Source organism: Myiozetetes cayanensis, unplaced genomic scaffold, assembly GCF_022539395.1.
Source record: "Myiozetetes cayanensis isolate MyiCay16 unplaced genomic scaffold, myiCay2020 scf29, whole genome shotgun sequence".
NCBI lineage: Eukaryota > Metazoa > Chordata > Aves > Passeriformes > Tyrannidae > Myiozetetes > Myiozetetes cayanensis.
In genome coordinates this window covers 4736250-4756663 of record NW_026087510.1, presented here as the reverse complement: position 1 = coordinate 4756663, position 20414 = coordinate 4736250, and the positions used below count along the sequence as shown (strand labels likewise).

Here is a 20414-nt window from a genome sequence, read left to right as displayed (position 1 = left end):
CTCACATCATTTAAGCCTCTCCCCCAGTCTTTGTAGATGGCCTACATTTCAGGTCTGCTTCCCTCCCATGTTACGCTCCAGGCGGGAAGAGAAGGGTGGAGTGACCTGGTTAGACCCCTTCCTTGCCTACCAATTCCCTGCTGTGGCTGCTCTCACCCTGCAAACGGGGAGGAGGGAAACTCTTTGCGGAGTTTGAGGTTTTCTTGCAGTTTGTGGGTCAGCCCTGTGCTTTATGAGAAAGCTCCTTCTGATCCCTCAACCTATTTGGCAAACGTTTCTTCCCCCCTCCTCTCCCTCCCCTCCCCTCCCCTCTTCAAAACTCTCCTCCCACCTGGATGCAACAGTAATTTGTATGTGAATGAGAGGGGAAAGGGTGTGTATGGAAAAAAGAGCATCTTCTGCCTTGCCTATCTGGTTTGGCTTTTCAGCCAGGGAGTCTAATGCTGGTTGTTTCCTGTTTATATCAAGGGAAATGCAAAGAGACAGTAATAAACTTTCACCTTCGGTGCTGGCAGCATGGATAGGGACATCTGCCTCCTGATGGTTTGGGATCGTGGCCAGAGCGTGGCAGGGACTGAACTGGGTGACTCTGCCAGCGAGGTTTGAGTTTTGCCAGGGAAGGGCATGGAGGGGGACCAGGAGAAGGGCTGGAAGTGTTGGAAATGGGAGCTTTCCCTGGCTCTAATGTGGTGATCCTCCCCAGGTGCTGCTGTGGTCTCCCCAGGTCTGGTTTGGTTTAATTCCTGGTCTCCTCAGCCTTTAGGAAATACTGTCTGGTTTGTTTTTGTAGCTGGCTCCGAAGGGAGCTGTTCTAGAGAGCCAGGTGTCTGGAGCTAATCCCTGGGATATTCCTGCCTTCTGGAGTACACACACGGAGCTGGGGCTGATGGTTTTTGGGAGATGCCAGGGCTTGTGTGCCTGGTGTGAGGGTTGCAGCCCAGCACGCAGGGATGAGCATTGATCTGCAGCTGGAGGAGGAAAAGGCACAGCTGCTGAATCCCCCATGGCTTTTCCATCAGCAAAGTGATGTGCAGGACCACGCTGGTCCTTGCAGTGGCACAGCCTGGGTGCCAGGGAGGGAATGCAGGCTCAGATCTCCTCTCCTCTCCAAGCCCTTCCTGCTCTCAAGCCCTGAGCTGCTTTCAGTGCTGGGAGAGAACATGTCCCTTTGGAAACCAAGCTGAAAGGTTCTGTGTGAGCAGGGGCTGGCAGGGCTGAGCAGGATCTGCATCTGCTCCATATCCAAATATGCCATGCACCTTCATTCCAGCAAAAGGCTGACCCTTGCAAGACAGGCTGTCATTTGTTTATCCAACCTGTCATTACCATTAATCAGATCGATGTGAAGGTGCTCCTGCTGTGAGACCTGACAATATTTAAGGCAGTCAAGCAGGCACTGATGTCCTTGAGCAGGACTCAGCACAGCTTCAATTTTACTGTTGGCTCTTTGCTGCCATTCTTTGTTTTCCTTGGTTGACACCAATCAGGGAATGCAATGAGGATAAATAGCTCTTTCTAACAGGCTTCCTAGAAAGCCTTTCCAACCGGGTCTGTTGAAAAATTCCCCCCTTCTAAAACCAGGTGAAGGATCCTGCGTGTTACTGCCCTGCAAGAGGGCTCCCCTCCCTCAGGACCTCCTTGTCCCAACTCATCTCCCTGCTCTGTTCATATCTGACAGTCACTGTCCGAGGAAACTTTAATTTTTTAATTTATGTGGGATTTTCAACGGTCGCTTTGAGGTAAAGAGGGTGGGTTATCTCAGGTCCTCCCAGCTGATGTCCTGTAGACACACATGATGTGAGAAAATAAAGTGGGCAAACTGCACCTGAGATCCGGAATCTCTGGTGGCTCGTTTTTCAGTGCCATTAATAACACTCTGACCTTGTTTGGTGCTTTCCACCCACACGTCTGAAGGCACTTTTGCTAATGGATTTTAGCATCCCTGTGCCTCTGGAAGGTGGGGAGGTGTTTTAGCCCTGTCTTACAGACACAGACTGGCTTTTCCCAAAGATGCTGAGCGCTGTGATTGCAGTTGAAATCAGGGGATGCTTTTATGGGACAGTTGCCTGTGGTCATTGGGGTGTATTGAAATCCAGGGACCTGCTCCCTGGCAGAGCTGGGAGATGGACTCTGGTTCTCTGATTCATAGTCTTGTGCTCAACCACAGACGAGTTCTTCCTCCCCTCCATCCTTTTGAAGGTGGAAAGAAGGGCCTACCTTGCTGGGTAGTTTGTTATTAATATCTGGGATGCAAAACTCCCTGCAGATTTAATTTTGCTCCACCAGGGCTTCCCTCCCCCCCGGGGATCTCTCTCATAGCTCTTCATTCCCACCTCCCCCTAATCTCATGTGCTCCCTGGATGTCATTTCTGTTCCTGCTTGGCTCTTCCCTGTGGGGAGTTCAGGTTTCAGTCTGCCCTCCAGATTTCCATCCCAGTCCTGTTTTGCCCTCCTCTCAAGGGGAGGTTCACATCCTGCTTCCTTCTCCCCTCTGGGGATCAATTCAGATTTCACTCTCTCTTCTCTGCATCGCCCCAGGGATCAGCCTAAGTCTTGCATCTGCTTTTCATCTCTTGAGCCTCCACTGCCTGGAGATCAGCCTGGCTGTCCTATCTGCCTTGACTGACACTGGATCTAAGCTGAGCACTGCCTTGGCCTTTCCCTTTTGAAGTTTCCCTGTCCTAGGAACAGACTGATTGCATAAATTTGTTTGTGTGCTGGTTCCTCATTGAAATGCAGCCCTTTGGGAAAGCATCAGAGAAAGCCCTGGCTCGAGGGGAAGCCCTCTGTGTCTATATATGGCCCTGCTTTGCTTAGGACAGATATGCAGAGGAACCCCTTCTTCAAGCTGGTTTTGTTCTGGCACTTTGCAAGGGCCCTCAGATGAGATTGCTGGGAATGAACTCCCAAAAGAGGCCAGTGAGTCCCTGGGGAAGCTTATGAGGGAAAGGGGGGTGGGATTAAGAGCCAGGATTTGGTTCTTTTAATTTTTTTTTTCCTTAAGAGGTGGAATGAAACCACTGAACTAATTTTAGGCCAGCCAATAAGAGTTGACAACAACCCAGAGTTGGCTGGATTCTCTCTGCTCCTTAGGATCCAGCTGCAGTCCATTCCCAAAGTCCTGCTTTCCTGCTTCTATAGAGCAACCTGCATTTACAAGGCAATTCCTACACCTGTTGCCTTGCTCCACTGGCAAAATATCCTGCAGAGCTGTTTCAAAGCCGTCTTGGAGATGAGGGAGAGGCAGATCTCCTCTTGGTGCTAATTCCCTGCTCCAGCTGGGCTCCAGCCATCCTTTGGGAAGTGTTTCCTAGGCTCACAGGGTGACAAGCCCTAGTGCTTCATGGACCTGCCTAAAGGGTCACAACACTTGTCTCCACAACAGAAACTCAGCTCAGGGCATGTGGTTGTCACTGTCCAACCACTGCCGAGGTTGCCCGGCACCTTTTCGAGCGATGAGTTGCGCGAGCTGCCGTGCAGGGCCGTGACTCTGCTGGAGTCCTGGCTAATGAGGAGAGGACTCCCGAGTTCTTGAAGGCCTTTCATCTGGTGAGCTCCAAGAATTCAATCCAAACCCTGCACCGCCCAGCCAGGGTGGGGCCCTGCACCCGTTTCTGCAGGAGGGCAAGTCATAGCACACAAGAGGTGAAGGCGATGGGTTCCGAGCAAGGCCTCTAATTTTGGAAGCCTGACATCAGAGTGCACCTTTCTCTCTTCCCAGAGGTGCTGATCTGCTCCCTGTGAAACCAGGTGGGGGTTCAGAATCAGGTGGTGGGTTTATCCTGCCCTGCTCCCCCAGCACATGGATTTGTTGGAGCAGAGAAGCTCCAGGTGGGAGCAGAGAACTGGCTCTGAGCTTCCTCTTCCCCTCGGTCACCAGGCTTCATCCCCTCCACCCAAAGCTGATCTTTCTCACTCTCCCTTTCTTGTTTAATTATATTACTTAGTGTATTTAATGCAATCCCTCTAGCTGCTCTTCTCGTGTCCCAGTTCCCCGGGGCACAGCAGCTGGTGCCAAAACTACCACGAACCAGTGAGAGAGACCTGTGGGGCTGGGCTGGGGCCAGCCCCAGTCACGGGAGCCGTCTGATTCCAAGCTAATTCCTCACAAACGTGGGACGGGGTGGGAAGTGCCTTACTGCCAGGGGCTACCTGGGTGGACACCACTCTGCTCTCCTCCTGGGTGACTAATCCAGGGAAATCTGCACTGTACAGCAGTGCCAGGTGTTTGGATTTGTCACTGGTTGGTAGCCAGAAGGCACAGAGAGTCCAGAACAAACACAGCTCCCTCCCCGTAGACAAGAGATCCATGGAAAGAGGGAATTCTTCACGCAGGGAATCTGGAGAACTGTTAAGGGTCAGATTCTGGCCACAGAGAAACCAGAATAAGGCAGCTTTGCTGCTGACTTCAACAGGGACATGATTAGGCTCCAGGGGAACCTGTGTGAGCACGCAGGAGGGCATGGGAGAATCCATGGAGCCTGGTGAAATCACATTGATAAGGAAAGGGGCAGGGATGCAGCCCAGGGTGGGAGCAGAGCAGATAAGCACGAAGGTGTAGGCAGAGGTGGAGTTCTGGAGAGCTCTGGGAGTTGGGCAAGTGGAACTGGAAGAGATGCAGGGAGCAGTGCTGCAACTGCATGGGAAGGTTGGGGCAGGAGGGCAGGGATGAGGATGGCTAAGGGGGAGAGTCCTGGTGTGGAGACAGGAGAGAAATCACAGCCTTGGTGGTGGTAAAATTGTTTTCCCTGCTTTGATTGGAGGTTCTCTGACCAAGGAAATGGCACCTTCCCCTCCTTGCTTTTAAAATACTTCCAATTTGGGAAGTCCACAGGCCTGGGCAGGGGAGGTACCAGGTGAGTGGTGAAGTACCAACAGCAAGAGTGGAGATGCTCCAAGAGGTTGCTTTGCAGTATTTTTTTTAACCATCTCTGTGCTCCCTGAGCACAGATCACCTTGTGAAATCGCTGCCCATCCCCTGTGCTCCCGAGGCTCTTGCAGGGGCTGTGGGGAGCAGCCCTTGGTCAGGGTGCTCCCACCTGAGCAGGTGTCGATGGGAGTTTTGGCTGTTCCAGGGCAGGTGCTCTTCCCACCTCTGGTTTTGGCTCTCCTCTCCCTCACCCAGCACCTGCTTTTGAAGCCTGGTGTGCCACATGTGATCGTTTGAGGTTTATCCCTCAGCACAGGGGGGGTGACTTCTCTCTCTTCCCTGTTTGTTTGGAAGCAAAAATCCCAGGGAAATGCTGCATCAGCCCGTGAATGCAAAGCTGCCTGTGCTTCTGTTTGTTTTCCTTTGGGAACCAGGCAAACCCTTAAAGTTTTGATTTCCCACCCCCACTTTTACACCAGCACAACTATTTACAGCCAGAGCTGAAGCTCAGAGGACAAACCATATCAAATCAGGCCTCAGTTAATAAACTCCACGGCCTCATGTAGCTGTGCTGCAGGTGTGCTGAGGTTAGGGATTGTACATGAGTTTTTCAGTGTGCTGTCATGGCTGAGTTTTAGGACACAGCCTGTTAGGAATTCAGCACGGGATTAACTCCCTTCCTGTCGTGCTGACAGCTGCCAAAAATCCCCAGCCTTCAGTGTGATACAAATGTTAAAGGTGAATATCGTGGCATTGCCACGAAGATCCTCTGCCTCCTCCCTTGCCGGGTGTCTGTTAAGGCCCTACTTGCAGGATAGTACATGTGGAAATAGTAATTGCAAGCCCATTATTATTATTATTGCCATAATTTATTATTAGTGTGTTTTTTATTTTTATGGTGCCCACGTGTGCAGGTAATTCACTGCAGTGCACTTACGCCATCGGAAGGTGGGAAGGCTTAGTGAGCCTCACATCCAGCTCTGGGACGCGTTTCCAGCGTCAAACTTCCTCCCTTGGCTTCCAGGCAAATGGTTTTGGGGCAGCTCCAGGCAGTGCTGATGTGTTGAAGGGCGTTTTTTGGGGTGACTCAGCCCTGGGAGAGCTGTGCTGTTGCTTTTCAGCAAGGGGCAGGTGGTTCAGACCCTCTGCGTGCACCTGATCCTCTTCCCTCTGGAGGGAGGGATGTGAGTAACTCAAGCTCTTAAAAGGGCTGTGAGTTGCTGACTGTGAGATAAGCCAGATACAGAGGCAGATAAATGGGTTTCAAAGGAGGTTACTGCCTAAACAGAAACATCACAACAAATAGGATCGTCTCCCATCTCACACTCACGGCCACTAATAATTGCTGCTGGAGGAGCTCATCTGCCATGGCTATAAGGGCCTGGCTCTGCCAGGGCATGGGCACCCCTCATCTGGATTTTGGGAGTGCTCTGGGGGCTGGATCAGTGGCTCCCACCGTGGCGAGGAGGGTGATGGAGCGGTTACACCAAAGCTCATCCTCACAAAAAGGAGGTGCTGCATTTGGGGGGCTGCATTCAGCTTCTTAGGGGGAAGTTCTTTGCAGAAGTGATCAGACATCAGAATTTAAGTGACCAGACATTGGAATGGGCTGCCCAAGGAGGTGGTGGAGTACCCATCCCTGGGGGTGTTTAAGAAGACATTGGATGTGGCATCAGTGCCATGATCTGGGTGACAAGGTGGTGTTGGGTCAAATGTTGGCCTCGATGATCTCAGAGGTCTTTTCCAACCTGGTTGATTCTGTGACTCTGTGCTTTTGGTGCCTGATAGATGAGGAAACCCAGCTGAGATTACCAGTGAGCCTACACTGGGTTTACACTGAGAGTCCTGCCCACCCAGTGGGATCTGACCACTCGGTCCATCACCTCAAACATGGACCAGTCTTTGCAAAAGGTTATCACCTTCCCATGGTGCCATCAGACCTTCTGGGGTGAATCCTTCCAACTTCCTGCCTTTTTACTGCTCTGCAATATGTCTGCAGGATGTTTTCACGAGCCGAACGTTTGCCAGAAGTTCACAGATCAGTTACAAAACAGATGTACTTTTTTCTTTCTTCTTTTTTTTTTTTTTTTCCTCTCCCCTTCTTCCTACTGGTAAGGAAGAGTTTGTGCAGTAATTGCAGGCAGGTTGGGAGATGTTTTCTTCATAATTCTCCTTCTTATGAAATGTTTATGAAACACCTTCCACAAATCAGTTACGCAAGCAAGCTCAGGAGCTTTGATCATTTTCCATCACCCTCAATGTGTTTCTTAGTTTGTTTTGCTTTTTGTTTCTGTGTTTAGGCCAGAGATAGGTAAGAAACCATCCATCCTTGCCCAGGCCCAGCAGATGTTCAAGCCAACTACGGAAGGGACTCTCTCTCTACCCTGTCACCCTTCCTGTGTTTTTCACTCAGATTGCTCGGGGGCAGCTGACCCCGTTTTAAGGCTGTGAAAACATCCACTTGAGATTTGCAAGTGTGATTCCTTTCCTATCCTGGCGCTCCCGTGCCACCACCTGCCGTTACCTGCTCCAGAGGGAGCTGGAAGCGGCTCCCAGCCCTGCCTGGGGACTCCCCTCCGGCCCCAAAGGGAGGGTGAAGGTGTCTGTAAATTCACAGCCAACAGCCCAGGCCCCTTTCCTCACCTCCTGGCAGGGTGTGTTTGCAGGGCATTGCTTGGTCCTGTTCATTTTTCATGGGATCATGGAATGGTTGGCGTTGGAAGGGGCCTTAAAGATCATCTCGCTCCAATCTCCCATCCGCAGGCAGGGAACCTTCCCCTAAACCAGGTTGCTTTCCTTATATATTGTTATTTCCACAAATAATATTCAATGGGAGCGAACTTAGACCTGCTCTTGTTCCCCATTTCCCATCTGTCACATTGGTCATGTAAAACCCAAGTCCTGAGCGATCCCAGTGGGATCTAATCCCGGTTTTACTGAACCAACGTTGCTCACTCGAAGGTCTCACAGCTCTCATCGAATATCTACATGAGGTGATTCTGTGATGACTTCAACCTTTTTTTTTTGCAGTTCCCCAATGAAAACTCTTCCCAGATTTGCAGGCGTTTTCTCCAAATGCGAGGCACACGCACCGGGAAAAGAAGGAGGCAACTCCTCCCCTCGTTTGATTAATTTGAAATTCACATTATTTTATTACGGGAATCTCATGATATTGAGCGGCCTCGCCCACAATGTGTGTGGTTTTTTGGGGTTTTTGGGGTTGGTTTTTTGTTTTCCAGGCACAGTTGGTGATATTGCCGGTTTGGCCAGGGAAAAAAAAAAAAAAATCAAAAAAACCACGAAGGTGCGGGATTTGCATAAAACCATCCCAAAAGTTTTGGATATACCCCCAACTCCTGCTAAGGAACAATTAACCAGCTGCAGGCCTGGTGGGGAGAGGAAGAGGAGGGAGAGGTAAATTCGAGCCTAAACCCAATGGAAATAGGTGCAAAGGGGGGGTGGGGGGGGGAGAAGGATTTGTCAAGAACCCGCAGGTTCCCGCCCACTGCGCAGGAGGGAGCCAGAGAATTCCAGGGACGGGGGAAGGAGCAGTGGGAGATGTTGTTGTTTTTACATCGGGAACCGGTCCTTTGCCAAACCCACCTCCCGTTCCCATCTTGTGCGATGCCGGGGTGCAGCAACACACCCCTTTCTCCCTGGAACGAGTCCAGATCATCCCGCTTGGCAGCTGGAAAAATTGATTTCAGTTTGGAAATGGCTTGTGCTCCTTCAACACCCCGCTCCTATCGGGATCGGAACTCAGGCGGGACCCGGCGCCTTGTTCTCTGAGACCTGCAAGACTTCATTATTATTTTTCTGGGGACTGTTTTGTTCTTTGTTTTTTTGTTTTTTTTGTTTTTTTTTCTGGAGGACTACGTGGCATGAGGCGCACGCACACATGAACTGCAAGCGAAATTATTGATTTTTTTTAATTATTATTTATATTTTTTCCTTTTTTTTTCTTTTTTTTGGCTTTTTTTTTTCATACACCCTCAGAAAGGAAAACACCCATAAATCCCCTTGCCTGCAATGACTCAGGGGTAACGGTGTGTTCTCCTGAACCTTTTGTGTATCCTTCACTGATTTAGACACTATCACTTGATAGTGATCGAGAAGATCTTTCCATCTTTTTTTTTTTTTTTTTTTCCCACCGGGCTAAGAGGGAATGATCATGCCAACCTGAAAGGTAGGAAAGAGCTGGAATTCGCAGCGTGTCTGCCCCTTGTTGCAAGGAGCTGGGGTTATTGCAAAACTGGTTTCGGCGGTGGCCAGAGCTGTAGCTGTTAATGAAAGGGGGTGTTGAAATCACCTTCCCTTCCAAAATGCAGAGGTGAAGGTTGCAGCTCCCCGCTCTGGAGCTTCTTGTGATCCCGTTTTCCTCTCCTTTGGAGGTCGGTCAGAGAGGTTGGACTCGACGATCTCGGAGGTCTTTTCCGACCTCAGCGGTTCTGTGGCTTTGTTTGCTGTGGTCAGGTGGGGGAGAGGAGGAGAGGAACGTCCCCTGACCCAAAAGAGTCTCTTGGGATGTTGTTTTTAAGGCTGAAATTCTTGTCCCCCTCTGCTGGTGGGAGGTTGTAGGGCCTGAAGGCCCCATCAGTTGGACAAAGCCCCCTCCGAGGTGACCCTGCCCACCTCTGGTGGGGATGTGGGGCTTGGGAGTAATTTGGTGGGAGATGGAGAGGGTTAATCCTACCAGTGAGTGAGGGTCTGCAGTGCTGAGCCCACGGACAGGGGTTTCAAGACCTGTCCTTTCTGGTGTCCTCCTGGTTTTCCCAGTTTGTGGCATCTTAGAGGCTCTTGGATGGGACTCCTGGTCTGAGCCTTGTTCCTGGATTTGTCAGGCTTGAGAGGAACTTGAGCTGAAGTTTCCTTGACTCTTTCCTTAGTTAGAGTGTGTTCTAACAGCTCTGTAGGACTTCTCTGCCTCCTGTGCATAGACACTCCTCACACAGCTTTCAGGAATGAACCTAAAAACCTCTAAAATCTGCCTTCCCTCCTGTTCCAGTCAGTATTACTGAAGGATTTCAACAAGTACAAAGTGATGTAAGAGGTTATTATTATGATATTTCTAATAAATGTGTATTTTTAAATGTAGTAGCAGTGTTAGACATTAACATGGAGACTAAGGAATAAGCCAGAAACAAGGATTTGCTGTTGGTCCTTGGGCAAATTCATCTCTTAATAATGCTGACAGAGAAACTAAGATTATTTTTATTTGGCCTTGTAGACAAGAACCTTTCCTGAACATTCAAGTAGCTCAAAATGACCAATTAAATGACACCAATTAAATGAAGTTTTCCAGTTCTTTTTCCACAGCTTGTTGTAACTAAGGAAGGAGATTTTTTTTTTCCTTAAAACTTTTTGGTTTTTTTTTTTTTTTTTTTGGTAGAAGCGAAGCAAATGCTTTTGGTGCCTGGAGTGCTGCATTTTCTAGACTGGAAGATTACTCTGCTTTTTTTCTTTTTTTTTTTTTTTCCCCATCCCCTTGTACCATTCTCTGCTCCCTGAACCAAATGAGAGGCTCTCCACGACCAGCCCTGCCAAGGGGGGATCTGTCAGTCGTGATCTGTGAAGAGGAATTGCTTCTTGTCTTCATTATAACTCCACAAAACGCTTTCAGCCTTGCACTTGGTGGCTTCCTGAAGTGTTTCAACTGGTGTGTTTTAACTGAGCAAACTGCCCTAGGCTTGGCAGAGCAGGAGAACTCTGTCCCTGTGATGGGGAGCAGAGGTGGGAGATGATCCTGCCTTTCAGCCATGGAAGCAGCAGGTCCTGACCCTTAAATGTCCCTGAAAGGAGCCTCTTTTGGACCTCTCCCAGCCTAACTCTGCAATTGCTTTGCTCTTTCTTTTTCAGATTAAAACCGAAGACCTCAGCGACTCCTTGCAATCTGCCATCCCCCCAGGTCAGGTCACCTCGTGCAGGGATCATCAATGATGCCTGGAAGCCAAATTGCAGGGGTGAGTGGCTGGGCTGCTCCAGGGATCCACGAGACCTTTGCCAAAGCCCTGGGGACGCTGACACTTTTCCACCAGGCTGTGCCAGTAAAATTCAGCTTCCTCCTCAGCCTTTCTTCTCTGCAGGTGGATTCTAAAGTAGACTGGACACATCCTCGGATGGGATTTCCTCTGAGGGCTTGCTAAGCAGGCAAACCACACCATGGTCAGGAAATCCCTTGAATTGGAAATAGTTGGAGGCTGAGACAACACCAAGGGGGAGTGTCAGATGTGTTTGCTCTGCTCTTCCTCATTCATGGGTGCCTGCTAATGCCATTGTTGCAGATAACATTCTAGGCTAGATTAACTCTTAATCTCAACCAGTAGTTTGCCTCAAATTGATTTACACCAGAGAAGAAATTAATTCCTTGAGGGGAATTTTTTTTTTCCCCAGGTAAAAAGATTGGAGTTTAGCACTTAACTCTTGTTAAATTCTAGTAGGAGTTGGATGCCAGAAGGTCACACAAATGCTCAGCAATCTCTTCCCTTGTTCTTTCGTGGAGTATTCAGATCCATTATACAATTTAGGGACTCTTAAATTCCCCCCAAAATTTAAAACAGTGCTGTGGAAAAGCAGGCTCTGGGACAGTCTGCTGCAATTTGCTGTGTAATTTTAGGGAGTTCACTCCCTGAAAATGCATTATCTGGAAGAAACTGAAATCCAAGAGGTTTCGCTGCTCCTTCTTAACAACCAGGGCTTGATTGCCTCAAAAATGTCATTTCCAAGGAGGAATTTTTTTTTTTCAGGTAAAAAGCAGACAGTTCTCCACGTGTATGTGTGCACAGAATTCCTCTTACACAGCTGCAACCTTCAGACCCTGCAGTGCCTCTGGATCTGTGCCCTCAAATCACACACATCCAGTGTGTTGGCAGTTCAATGGAAGGTGTGAAGGGGGTCAAGAAGAGGAGATGTTTCAGCAGTTTTACTGTTCCCTTTGCTTTTTTTTCCCCTTAGGATATGAGCTCCCTCCACACCCTGCAGCAGCTTGTGTTGCTTCCTGGACACATGCAGTCAGTTCCCCAATTTCTTCTGTCCCAGTCTCAGGCAGGACAACAAGGTAAGAGCCACAAAAGCTGAAATGGGCATCGTTAGAAGCAGATAAATACCGAGGAGAAACATCTCTTCTCAAAGGGGTGTTGCTTTTAATCAACCTGTTGGGTTTTCCCAGCGTGTTCCCCCCCCGCCCGTGGTACCCGATGCTTCCCACCCATCCCGGGCTGTTCCCACGCCGGGGGATGATCCCAGATCCACGTGGAAGGGTCCAGCTCTGGAGATGCTCCTGGAACCTGCACCTTGTGCGCTCCAAGAGTGCCACCTTGGGGCCAGGCTGAATTCCCACCGGGAATTCAGGACACTGCCTGATTCCCAGCAACACAGCAAGGAGATGCTCCCTGGGGACAAATGCAGGCTTTGATCCATCACCCGACAGATACAAAGTGATTTAGGTCCTTGGCTCGTCTTCTTGATTTATTCCAGCACAGAGCTCACTCTGTGGGGACCAAAATTCAGAATGAAACCCTTAAATCTCTGCAGCTCAAACCCACTGGTACATACCCTGTACGTGGGCAAATGGGAATTTTATTTCCTACTGACAGCCCATAAACTCTTCTCTCTGCCAAATGATGCTGAGTGATGTGTAAAGAAACTACATGATGTGTATTTACCAAGAATCTTGAATATAGTTTGTTTGAAATCGGATCAGGGCAATCTGTTGCTTGCTGCCAGCTTTTATTCAGGTATAATAAGTATATTATACTTCAAAGCAGAACTTGCTGCCTTTTACAGATTAGAATTTCTTCTGTTCAGTGACTTTTTTTGGCAGCTTTAACTCCCCACAGATGGCCACTGGTTTGGCTGTGACTCCTTCCAGTTCCAGACTTGCTCAAGACTGGATTTTTTCTGGCCAGGAGCTGGGTTTCTGTGCAGGAGCACTTGCATTTGCATAAGTGATTGCCAGGTTTTAACGATCCTTTGCTGTGTCCATGCACAGCCAAGGGGGAGTGGAAGGGAAGGCACAGCTTGGTTTTGTAGAATTAGTTGTTTGGCACAGACACAGGAGGAGTTTTCTGCCTGCTGAAGAGATGCACAAAATATTCCTCGAGTTGTCCCTGGAGCCATCAGGGAACACCCTCAGAGTTCTGACTGATGGGCACCTCAGTCCATGGATTTTTATGGCCAAAGGGGCTCGTGGGCTCAGCCTTCCCAAGGATTTCAGTGTGGGTTTGCTGGTTTAAAGGTGGTTTTAGGGCAGAGAAACCCCCAGCTCTGGTTCCTCGTGGCCTGATGTGATTCCCCTGCGCAGCCCTGAGCTCCGTGCTCTGAAGGTGGGAATGAGCAGCCAGGGAGATGCTGGGAATACTGGCAGTCAAAATATTGCTGCTGAAGTCTTCATCTTGTGAAAACAGCCTCAAATCTCATCAGCTGTCAGACCGGTGATTCCTGAATCCAGCCCATAATTTTCATTTGAGCTCCAGCTTAGCTTTCACCAAGGTGTTCAATCATGATTTTAAAGACTCCAAATGACAGAGCATCTGCCATGTCCCTAGGCAAGCCATTCCTGTGATTAATTACCTGCTCTGTTAAAAATGTGCACCTCATTACCAGCCTGGATTTGAAATTCAAAGTTGTTCCAGCGTTAGGGAAGGCTTATTGAAACCCCAGCCTAAATAAATAAAGGGGACAGTGCACATTAAGAGCTAAATTCAACAAGGAAAAGGCAGAAAAAGAGAGAGGGGGAGAGATTGATCCTGGAGATTATCTGTTTTCCTATTTATTAGCAGAAGTCCATAAATTTCTATGGATTTCCCTGTAATTGTCAGTTAAAATCAATTAATTATATTGATTGTTTGTAGAGAGGTGATAAATCCTCTCTGCATTCCAGAGGTTTCACTCACAATGGACTTGATCCAAACTAAATTTCTGGGGAACTACACAACTTAGTCCTGTAGGACATTCCCTGTAAGAGATATGGGCTTGTACTTGGCAGTTTGTCAACCAAACAATTACACAGGCTCCATAAATACTAGTTTTTTGCTGGGTTTATAGATTTCCCTTCCTTTTTTCCCCTTCATCATTTTTGTGCCTGTCCATATATATTCCACAAGAAATTCAATTTATATGAAATACACTGGGGCAGAGAAGAAAGGGTCAGATGGCTTCAGAATGACACTTGAAAATGAAATGTATAATAGAAAGCAGAGTGGGAGGGCTCACGAGATTAACTGTGGGATCAGGGTTTTTTTTTTTAACGAGATCAAGTGGCTGAAAGTTGGGAGTCAGAAAAGCTTATGTTGGAAATAAGATGTACATTTTGTCTAACAGCTACAATGATTAAGCACTGGGAGAGATCACCACACAGGGTGGAGTGAATTCTCTGCTGCTTGGCCCCTAAAATCAAAGTTAGAGGTCTATAAAAAGCTCTGGTTCAGCCTTAGGGTGATGAGCTCCACGCAGGGATCAGCAGATGAGATATTTTACTTATATAATTATTGCAATAATCCCTTTCAGGCTAAAGAGCCATGAGAAGAACCTTTTCTTTCTCATATTCCAGCTCAGGACCAGGCACTTTGGTGATGGCTGAAATGCTTGTGTTTTGAGCAAGAACTGACTACTGGAGCTGAACACCCAGAGCTCCACGAGCCTTTCCTGGGCAGGGATGTCCAGCTGATGGAGGAGCTGCCCTGACCAGACGTGTCTCTCTTTTTCTCTCCTCAGCTTTGCAGCCAAACCTCCTCTCCTTCCCTCAGCAGCAGGGCAGCCTCCTCCTCTCCCAGCCAGGACCCAGCCTGGCATCACAGGTAACCCCCACCTGCAGGGTGCTGCTTCGTGGAGGGCAAAGGGCGCAGAAAATTGGGTGTTTTCCCGTCGTTGTCACCCTGAACATCCTTTTCTGGGGCTGTTTTCACAGGCTGTGGGTCGTTCTGGGCTCCCTGGCTCATCAGTTGAGCCCCACCTGGATGTCCCCCAGCATTTGCAAGTGGCAAAGCACCTGACTCCCTCAGGGGCATCAGAGGAGCCAAGTGACCTGGAGGAGCTGGAAAAGTTTGCCAAGACCTTCAAACAGAGGCGGATCAAGCTGGGGTTCACACAGGTGGGAGGGGTGGGGTGGCTTGTGGTTGGGGGACAGGTTGGGATGGTGGAAGGGCTGGGTTAGATACAGTTTGGCTCATTTTGCAGCATCCCCTTCCAAATACAGGAAGGGACAAACCCTTCCTAACACTTCATTACCTCGTGATCTGCACCTTCTCCAACAGATGGGGTGTGGGGCAGATCCCTGTGGGGAAAAAATGAAGCCACTTTCCCTGGCAAGGCAGGTCACGGAAACAAGGCCTGAGGGCAGGAATCTGTGAGGGGCTTTGCTGAGCTCATGGTGGGGTTTGGGTGTTCCCTGGCAGGGGGATGTTGGACTGGCCATGGGGAAGCTCTACGGCAACGACTTCAGCCAGACCACCATTTCCCGCTTCGAGGCCCTCAACCTCAGCTTCAAGAACATGTGCAAGCTCAAACCCTTGCTGGAGAAGTGGCTGAGCGATGCAGGTGGGTGACATTAGGTGCAGAAATGCCACCAAGGGCGAGAGGATCCATCCAGGAACCTCCGGGAAAAGGATAATCCCTTCAATCCCGCCCTGCGTAAACTGGAAGGAATGGGAAGGAGCTCGAGGTGCTCAGAGATCAGCCCAGGAGCTGTGATTTAGAAAAGGAAGATATCACTGGGAGGGGAAATCCCCAGTGGCAGCAGGACTGGCCTGGTGTCCTCTGTGGACTGATATTGACTAATTTATCCAAGTGGTTTAGCCAACATCTTTAACTGTGTGAAATTAAACCCCTGGAAAATCCCCATCAGGGCAGGCTGGACAAAGGAAAAGCAGTGTGTGGATTAAGATGTTAGCACTCCTCTTTCTTCCCTGATTTGGACAAGCTCAGTGATGGATCTGGGGCCGCTGGAGCAATTTTGATCTTCATCAGAGGAAGGATCTACAATGTGGGAACATTTTACATATTTTAGGAGGTGCCTTAATGCACAGAAAGGATCTGGGGATGGAAACAACTCATCATCTCCTTGAATATCTCTTTTTTTTTTTCTCTCCTTCTTTCCCTAGAATCTGCTCCTTTGGATTCTTCCATGAGCACCCCCAATTCCTACCCCTCAGTGAACGAGATGTTTGGACGGAAAAGGAAGAAGAGAACCAGCATCGAGACCAACATTCGCTCCACGCTGGAGAAGAGATTCCAAGATGTGAGGGCAAAATCTTCCCCTGTGTTGGGAACTCTCTCTGAGTTCAGTATTTTCCAGGCCGTGGTAGCACTGAATCCTCTTTAAAAAAAAAAAAAAATTAAAAAAAATAGGCATCTCTTTTGGTTTGGTTTGAAAGCAGGTTAGAAAATGCTTGAAGGGGTTACCAGGGAAAGCGTTAAAACCAAAGAAATTCCCCATTGTTTCCTTGGTAAATGTTGTTTTAAGGGAATTACAATTGTATCACCACATTTTCCCCATTATCACCCACCCAGCTGACCTCCTGCACCCACCTCTTCTCTTTTTGAGCTGCAGGTTTGTGTCACAGGAGCTCTGTGGCAGCTATTGTAAGCCCACAGTCGCTCCAAATACTGCAGCTGAAACCATTCAGAAGTGGAGCCTTCTGCTTTTTCAGCATCAGGAACGTCAAGGAAAATCACCACAGAAAGCAAACGGAGCTTTAATCAGCAGGACTAAATTGTGCATGGAAAATTTCTCATCAAAACTGTTTCTGATCAGCCCTTGTGGTTTTTTTTTTTTTTCCTTGGCTTCTCCCTCATATCAAAATTTGCTCAGCCACCCTCAGATCACTTTGGCACCTCATTTTCAGCTGGTAGAAGGCGTCCTTTGTGATGGGAACTGCTGCCTTGGCACCTCCGTGCCGGGAGTTTTTTTGACCTTGGAGTCTCCAACTGAGATCAAACCCCCACAGAGCTGAAACTGCTGTCAGAATGCACCAGGAAATAAATGAGTTGCTATCATTTCCCTCTGTAAACGAGGGATGGAGGAGGCAAGAGGAGCAGTGGCTTTTCTGAGATGGTGCACAACCAGCACTCAGAGCTGGCTGATAAGACCACCAGGCTTCAGGTGCCCCCCCCCCCAGCAATGATTTAGGGGCTGTTAAAGAGTGTGTGGGGCTTTGTGCAGTATCAGGGATGGGTGACCCACCCCACACGGATTCCCTGAGGCTTGCTGTCCAAGCTGGTTCACAGAACATGATCTCTCACTCAAATATTTACCCTTTATCTTAAGAGCAAGTTTTGTCCCCTCCCCAGTTCGCAGCCAACCCCGCCCTTGTCCTGCCAGCACCAGACACTGATGCTCTAAGGTGCAGCTCTCTGGGGCCTTCTTTAACCTCCTGCCTCTCTCAGCAGAACCCCAAGCCCAGTTCAGAGGAGATATCCTTGATAGCAGAGCAGCTCTCCATGGAAAAGGAGGTGGTTCGGGTCTGGTTCTGCAACCGGCGCCAGAAGGAAAAGCGGATCAGCTGCCCGATGCCATCCCCCATCAAATCACCCATCTACAACTCCAGACTGGTGAGACACTTGGGAGCAAGGAGTTCTGTGTGCCATCCCAGAAGAGGAGGGCAAAGGGTGTGGGGAGGCAGAAGGGTTTGCAGGAAAAGGGACGTTTCCTTTGTACACACACCCTGTATTCCCTGATCCCACTGTCCAGTGGGGAGATACACCTGCAGCAGTGCCCAGAGAGGCACCTGGGCTAGTCAGGGATTGGGCATGTAATCAGCATCCCAACTCAGGTGGAATCCCAGTCAGAACGTTTATTTTTTTATTCTATTATTGAAAACAGTAGGAAGAAAATGCAAGTTTCCCAGAAGGAACAGTTTAGTTTAATTGTAGGATCATTTATTTAAATAGGGGATGCTGTCCCAAAACTTTTCCCCCTGAGATTGGTAAGGAAAACCTTTCCAAAGCTAATGGAGGAGGCATCAGCATTCTGGAGTTTGAGACTTACATCCACTCCCATCAATTTAGTTGTTAACTCTGGAACATAATGACAACCATTTATGTATCAGTCTGTTGTTTTACATCTGTGCAGGAGCACAGAATACACTCAACTAGTGCTGGTTGTTCTTCTCTCATGTTGTACATTCACATTTTGGGCAAGTGCATTTTCACTGCCAGGGAGGATGGGGAAAAGATGAGGAAAATGTTGTGAGACCTGTTGAAAGCGTGTCCTTGTAATCCACTGTCAGTGGACAACGAGCTGCTGTTGCATTTCTGCCGGCTAATTTAGTAGTTGCTTGGTTGCTTTGACATTTAAAAGTGGCAGGAACCTCCCTGCAGAGATGTGTGAGTGGGAGGGAGAGTCTGTACTCACAGGCAACACTTTATCTTGAAAATCTTCTGGGCTTTGGAATTATCCATCAGAAGGCAGGAAAGCACCACAAGGAGTTGGGCCTGCCTTCAGCATCAAGGCTGAACAACAAACACCCCAGACCTGCTTGGGTTGCAGCTCCCAAATCACTGACTGAGAATTCTCACCCCTCCACAACCCCCTCAAGGCCATAATCAAGGGATTATTTGTGCCCAGGACCAGAGGGAGCTGGTAAGCTTCAGGCAGAACATCCAAAGGGCAGCCACTCCTGCAGCGGGGATCTTGGGACTTCTAGAAAATTTGGGCTTGACTTTGATCACTTCAGGCTTTTCCATGGCTGGTCCATGAGTTTAGATGGATGTAGAGGATGCCAGCAACATGTAAAACTAATTCTGGTTTCTTTTCGTGGCCCTGGGTATGGGAATGGTGCTTCTGCACTGGAGTGGGAAGAGAAATATCCATGATATAGGTGATAAGTGTGCCTGGGAGCCAGCACACTCCAAAGGGAATGGGAAAGGAGTGGCATTATGTGATTTATACACTCACAGTGCCAACTGCTGTCTGCTTCTGTCTCTCCCCAGGTCTCTACCTCAGGGTCCTTGGGGCCCCTCTCTGTCAATCCAGTGCACAGCACCATGCCTGGGACTGGTAAGCCTTGGGAATCCTGCCCTATCCACCTTCCTTCCCTCCTCCCTCTGCCCTTGCTCCCTGACTACTTGATTTCGGGGTCACCTTGGCAGGATACTCTTCATAAGACCCTTGGGTTTGGCCAGGGAAAGTATCCCCATATAACATGGGATAAGAGCAGCCAAGTCTTTTCTCTTGGCTGAGATAAAGAATTCCCAGGATAATCCCAGGCAAATTTTGGTGGGGTGTTGAGGTTTGGGAGCCAGACACACGTAGGAGCCAAGCAAGGGGAGTGCCTGGGGGAGATAGGTCAGGGTGTCAGATCTCCTCTGAGAAGGGAGGAATAGGGAGCAGTCCTGGGGTCCCCCAATTTCCCCCTGCAGGGCCAGGCAGTGAATCAGAGGGACAGCAGGACGTGGTGGGATCGTTTGGGCCTGGGCTGTCCTTGGCAGGAGGAGGAGACCCCAGCCTTACTGTGCTTTCTCACACGCAGTAACATCATCGTGTTCCCCAGGGAACTCCAGCAGGCCCTCGTCCCCTGGCAGTGCCCTCCATGCCAGCAGCCCCGGCACAGCCCAGAGCAACTCCAAAGCTGCCATGAACTCTTCTGGTTTCAACTCTTCAGGGTAAGGCAGAGCTCACCAGGGCACTGGGGAGGGCAGCACTGGGATATTTTGCTGTTTCTGCTTGGATAACCCCCTCCACAGCCAATTTTCTCTCCTGCAGTGCCACCCAGAGAGCTGTGCTGGGAGTGACTCTTTCACAGTGGCAGAACAGAGATTTTTTTTTTTATTATTTTATTTTTTTTAATGTTTTTTTTCCTCTGTCCTGCCTTCAGATGCTGCAAAAGCATCGAGGCAGACACGGGCTCAGAGCCCTCCTGGTTATTCACTGAAGGTGCCTGTGCTGCTCAGGGCTCTCTGCACTTGCAGCTTCTGCCCCATCACATCAGGGGTGGTGTGTGAGGAAGGAAACGGAGCAGAGGGTGGGATTTGAGTCATGGATCACCCTGTGCCTCCTCTTACATGGGGCAGGTCCAACAGCCAGGTAGCACATGGAGTCATGAAGATCTTACCTAGAAAGGCAGGGGGTTGCTGAGGGAGCAAAGGGTCGTTTGCCAAGTGAAGTAAGGTTAGAAATGGAATAATAAAGATTTTTATTTCAAGGGGGAAGCGTCACCAACTGTAGCTCTTGTTCCCTGTGTTGCAAACAGATCCTGGTACCGATGGAACCAACCTACCTACCTCCACTGAGACCACCCCTCCACCGTGTGTCAAAGGAGCTCTGACTCCGAGCCATGGACCAACTCCTCCAGGAACAATTCCTGGGGCAACACCCGGCCTTCCAGTGCCTTCCAAGTGCTGCCACGCGAAGGTCTTGTCCAAGGGAACCCCTTGGAGCAGCGGAACTCTCCAGGGACTCAAACTGCAGCCGCTTTCCCCCGAGGATTCCCAGCCCCACGAACGTTCCCTCCACGAGCGAGCCCTTGCTTAGCCCTGCCCGCATGTCACACACTGCCCTCTGCTTGCAAGCCTCTGCATCCTCGCTGGAACTGCCTGGCAGGCTCTAACC

The 20414-nt window shown here is 49.4% G+C and overlaps 1 protein-coding gene across 1 annotated transcript in view; it reads left to right on the top strand.

The window, feature by feature from the left end:
- The window catches only part of POU2F3 (POU class 2 homeobox 3), a 38531-nt gene extending 18348 nt beyond the window's left edge, over positions 1–20183 (top strand). The window contains 11 exon segments of the mRNA XM_050323236.1: positions 10727–10763; positions 10766–10830; positions 11822–11924; positions 14582–14664; positions 14775–14957; positions 15262–15403; positions 15967–16103; positions 17255–17416; positions 18797–18863; positions 19336–19468; positions 20056–20183. Coding sequence (XP_050179193.1) covers positions 10727–10763; positions 10766–10830; positions 11822–11924; positions 14582–14664; positions 14775–14957; positions 15262–15403; positions 15967–16103; positions 17255–17416; positions 18797–18863; positions 19336–19468; positions 20056–20095 — 1152 coding nt within the window. The 3' untranslated portion in view covers positions 20096–20183.
- The last annotated feature ends 231 nt before the right edge of the window (positions 20184–20414 follow it).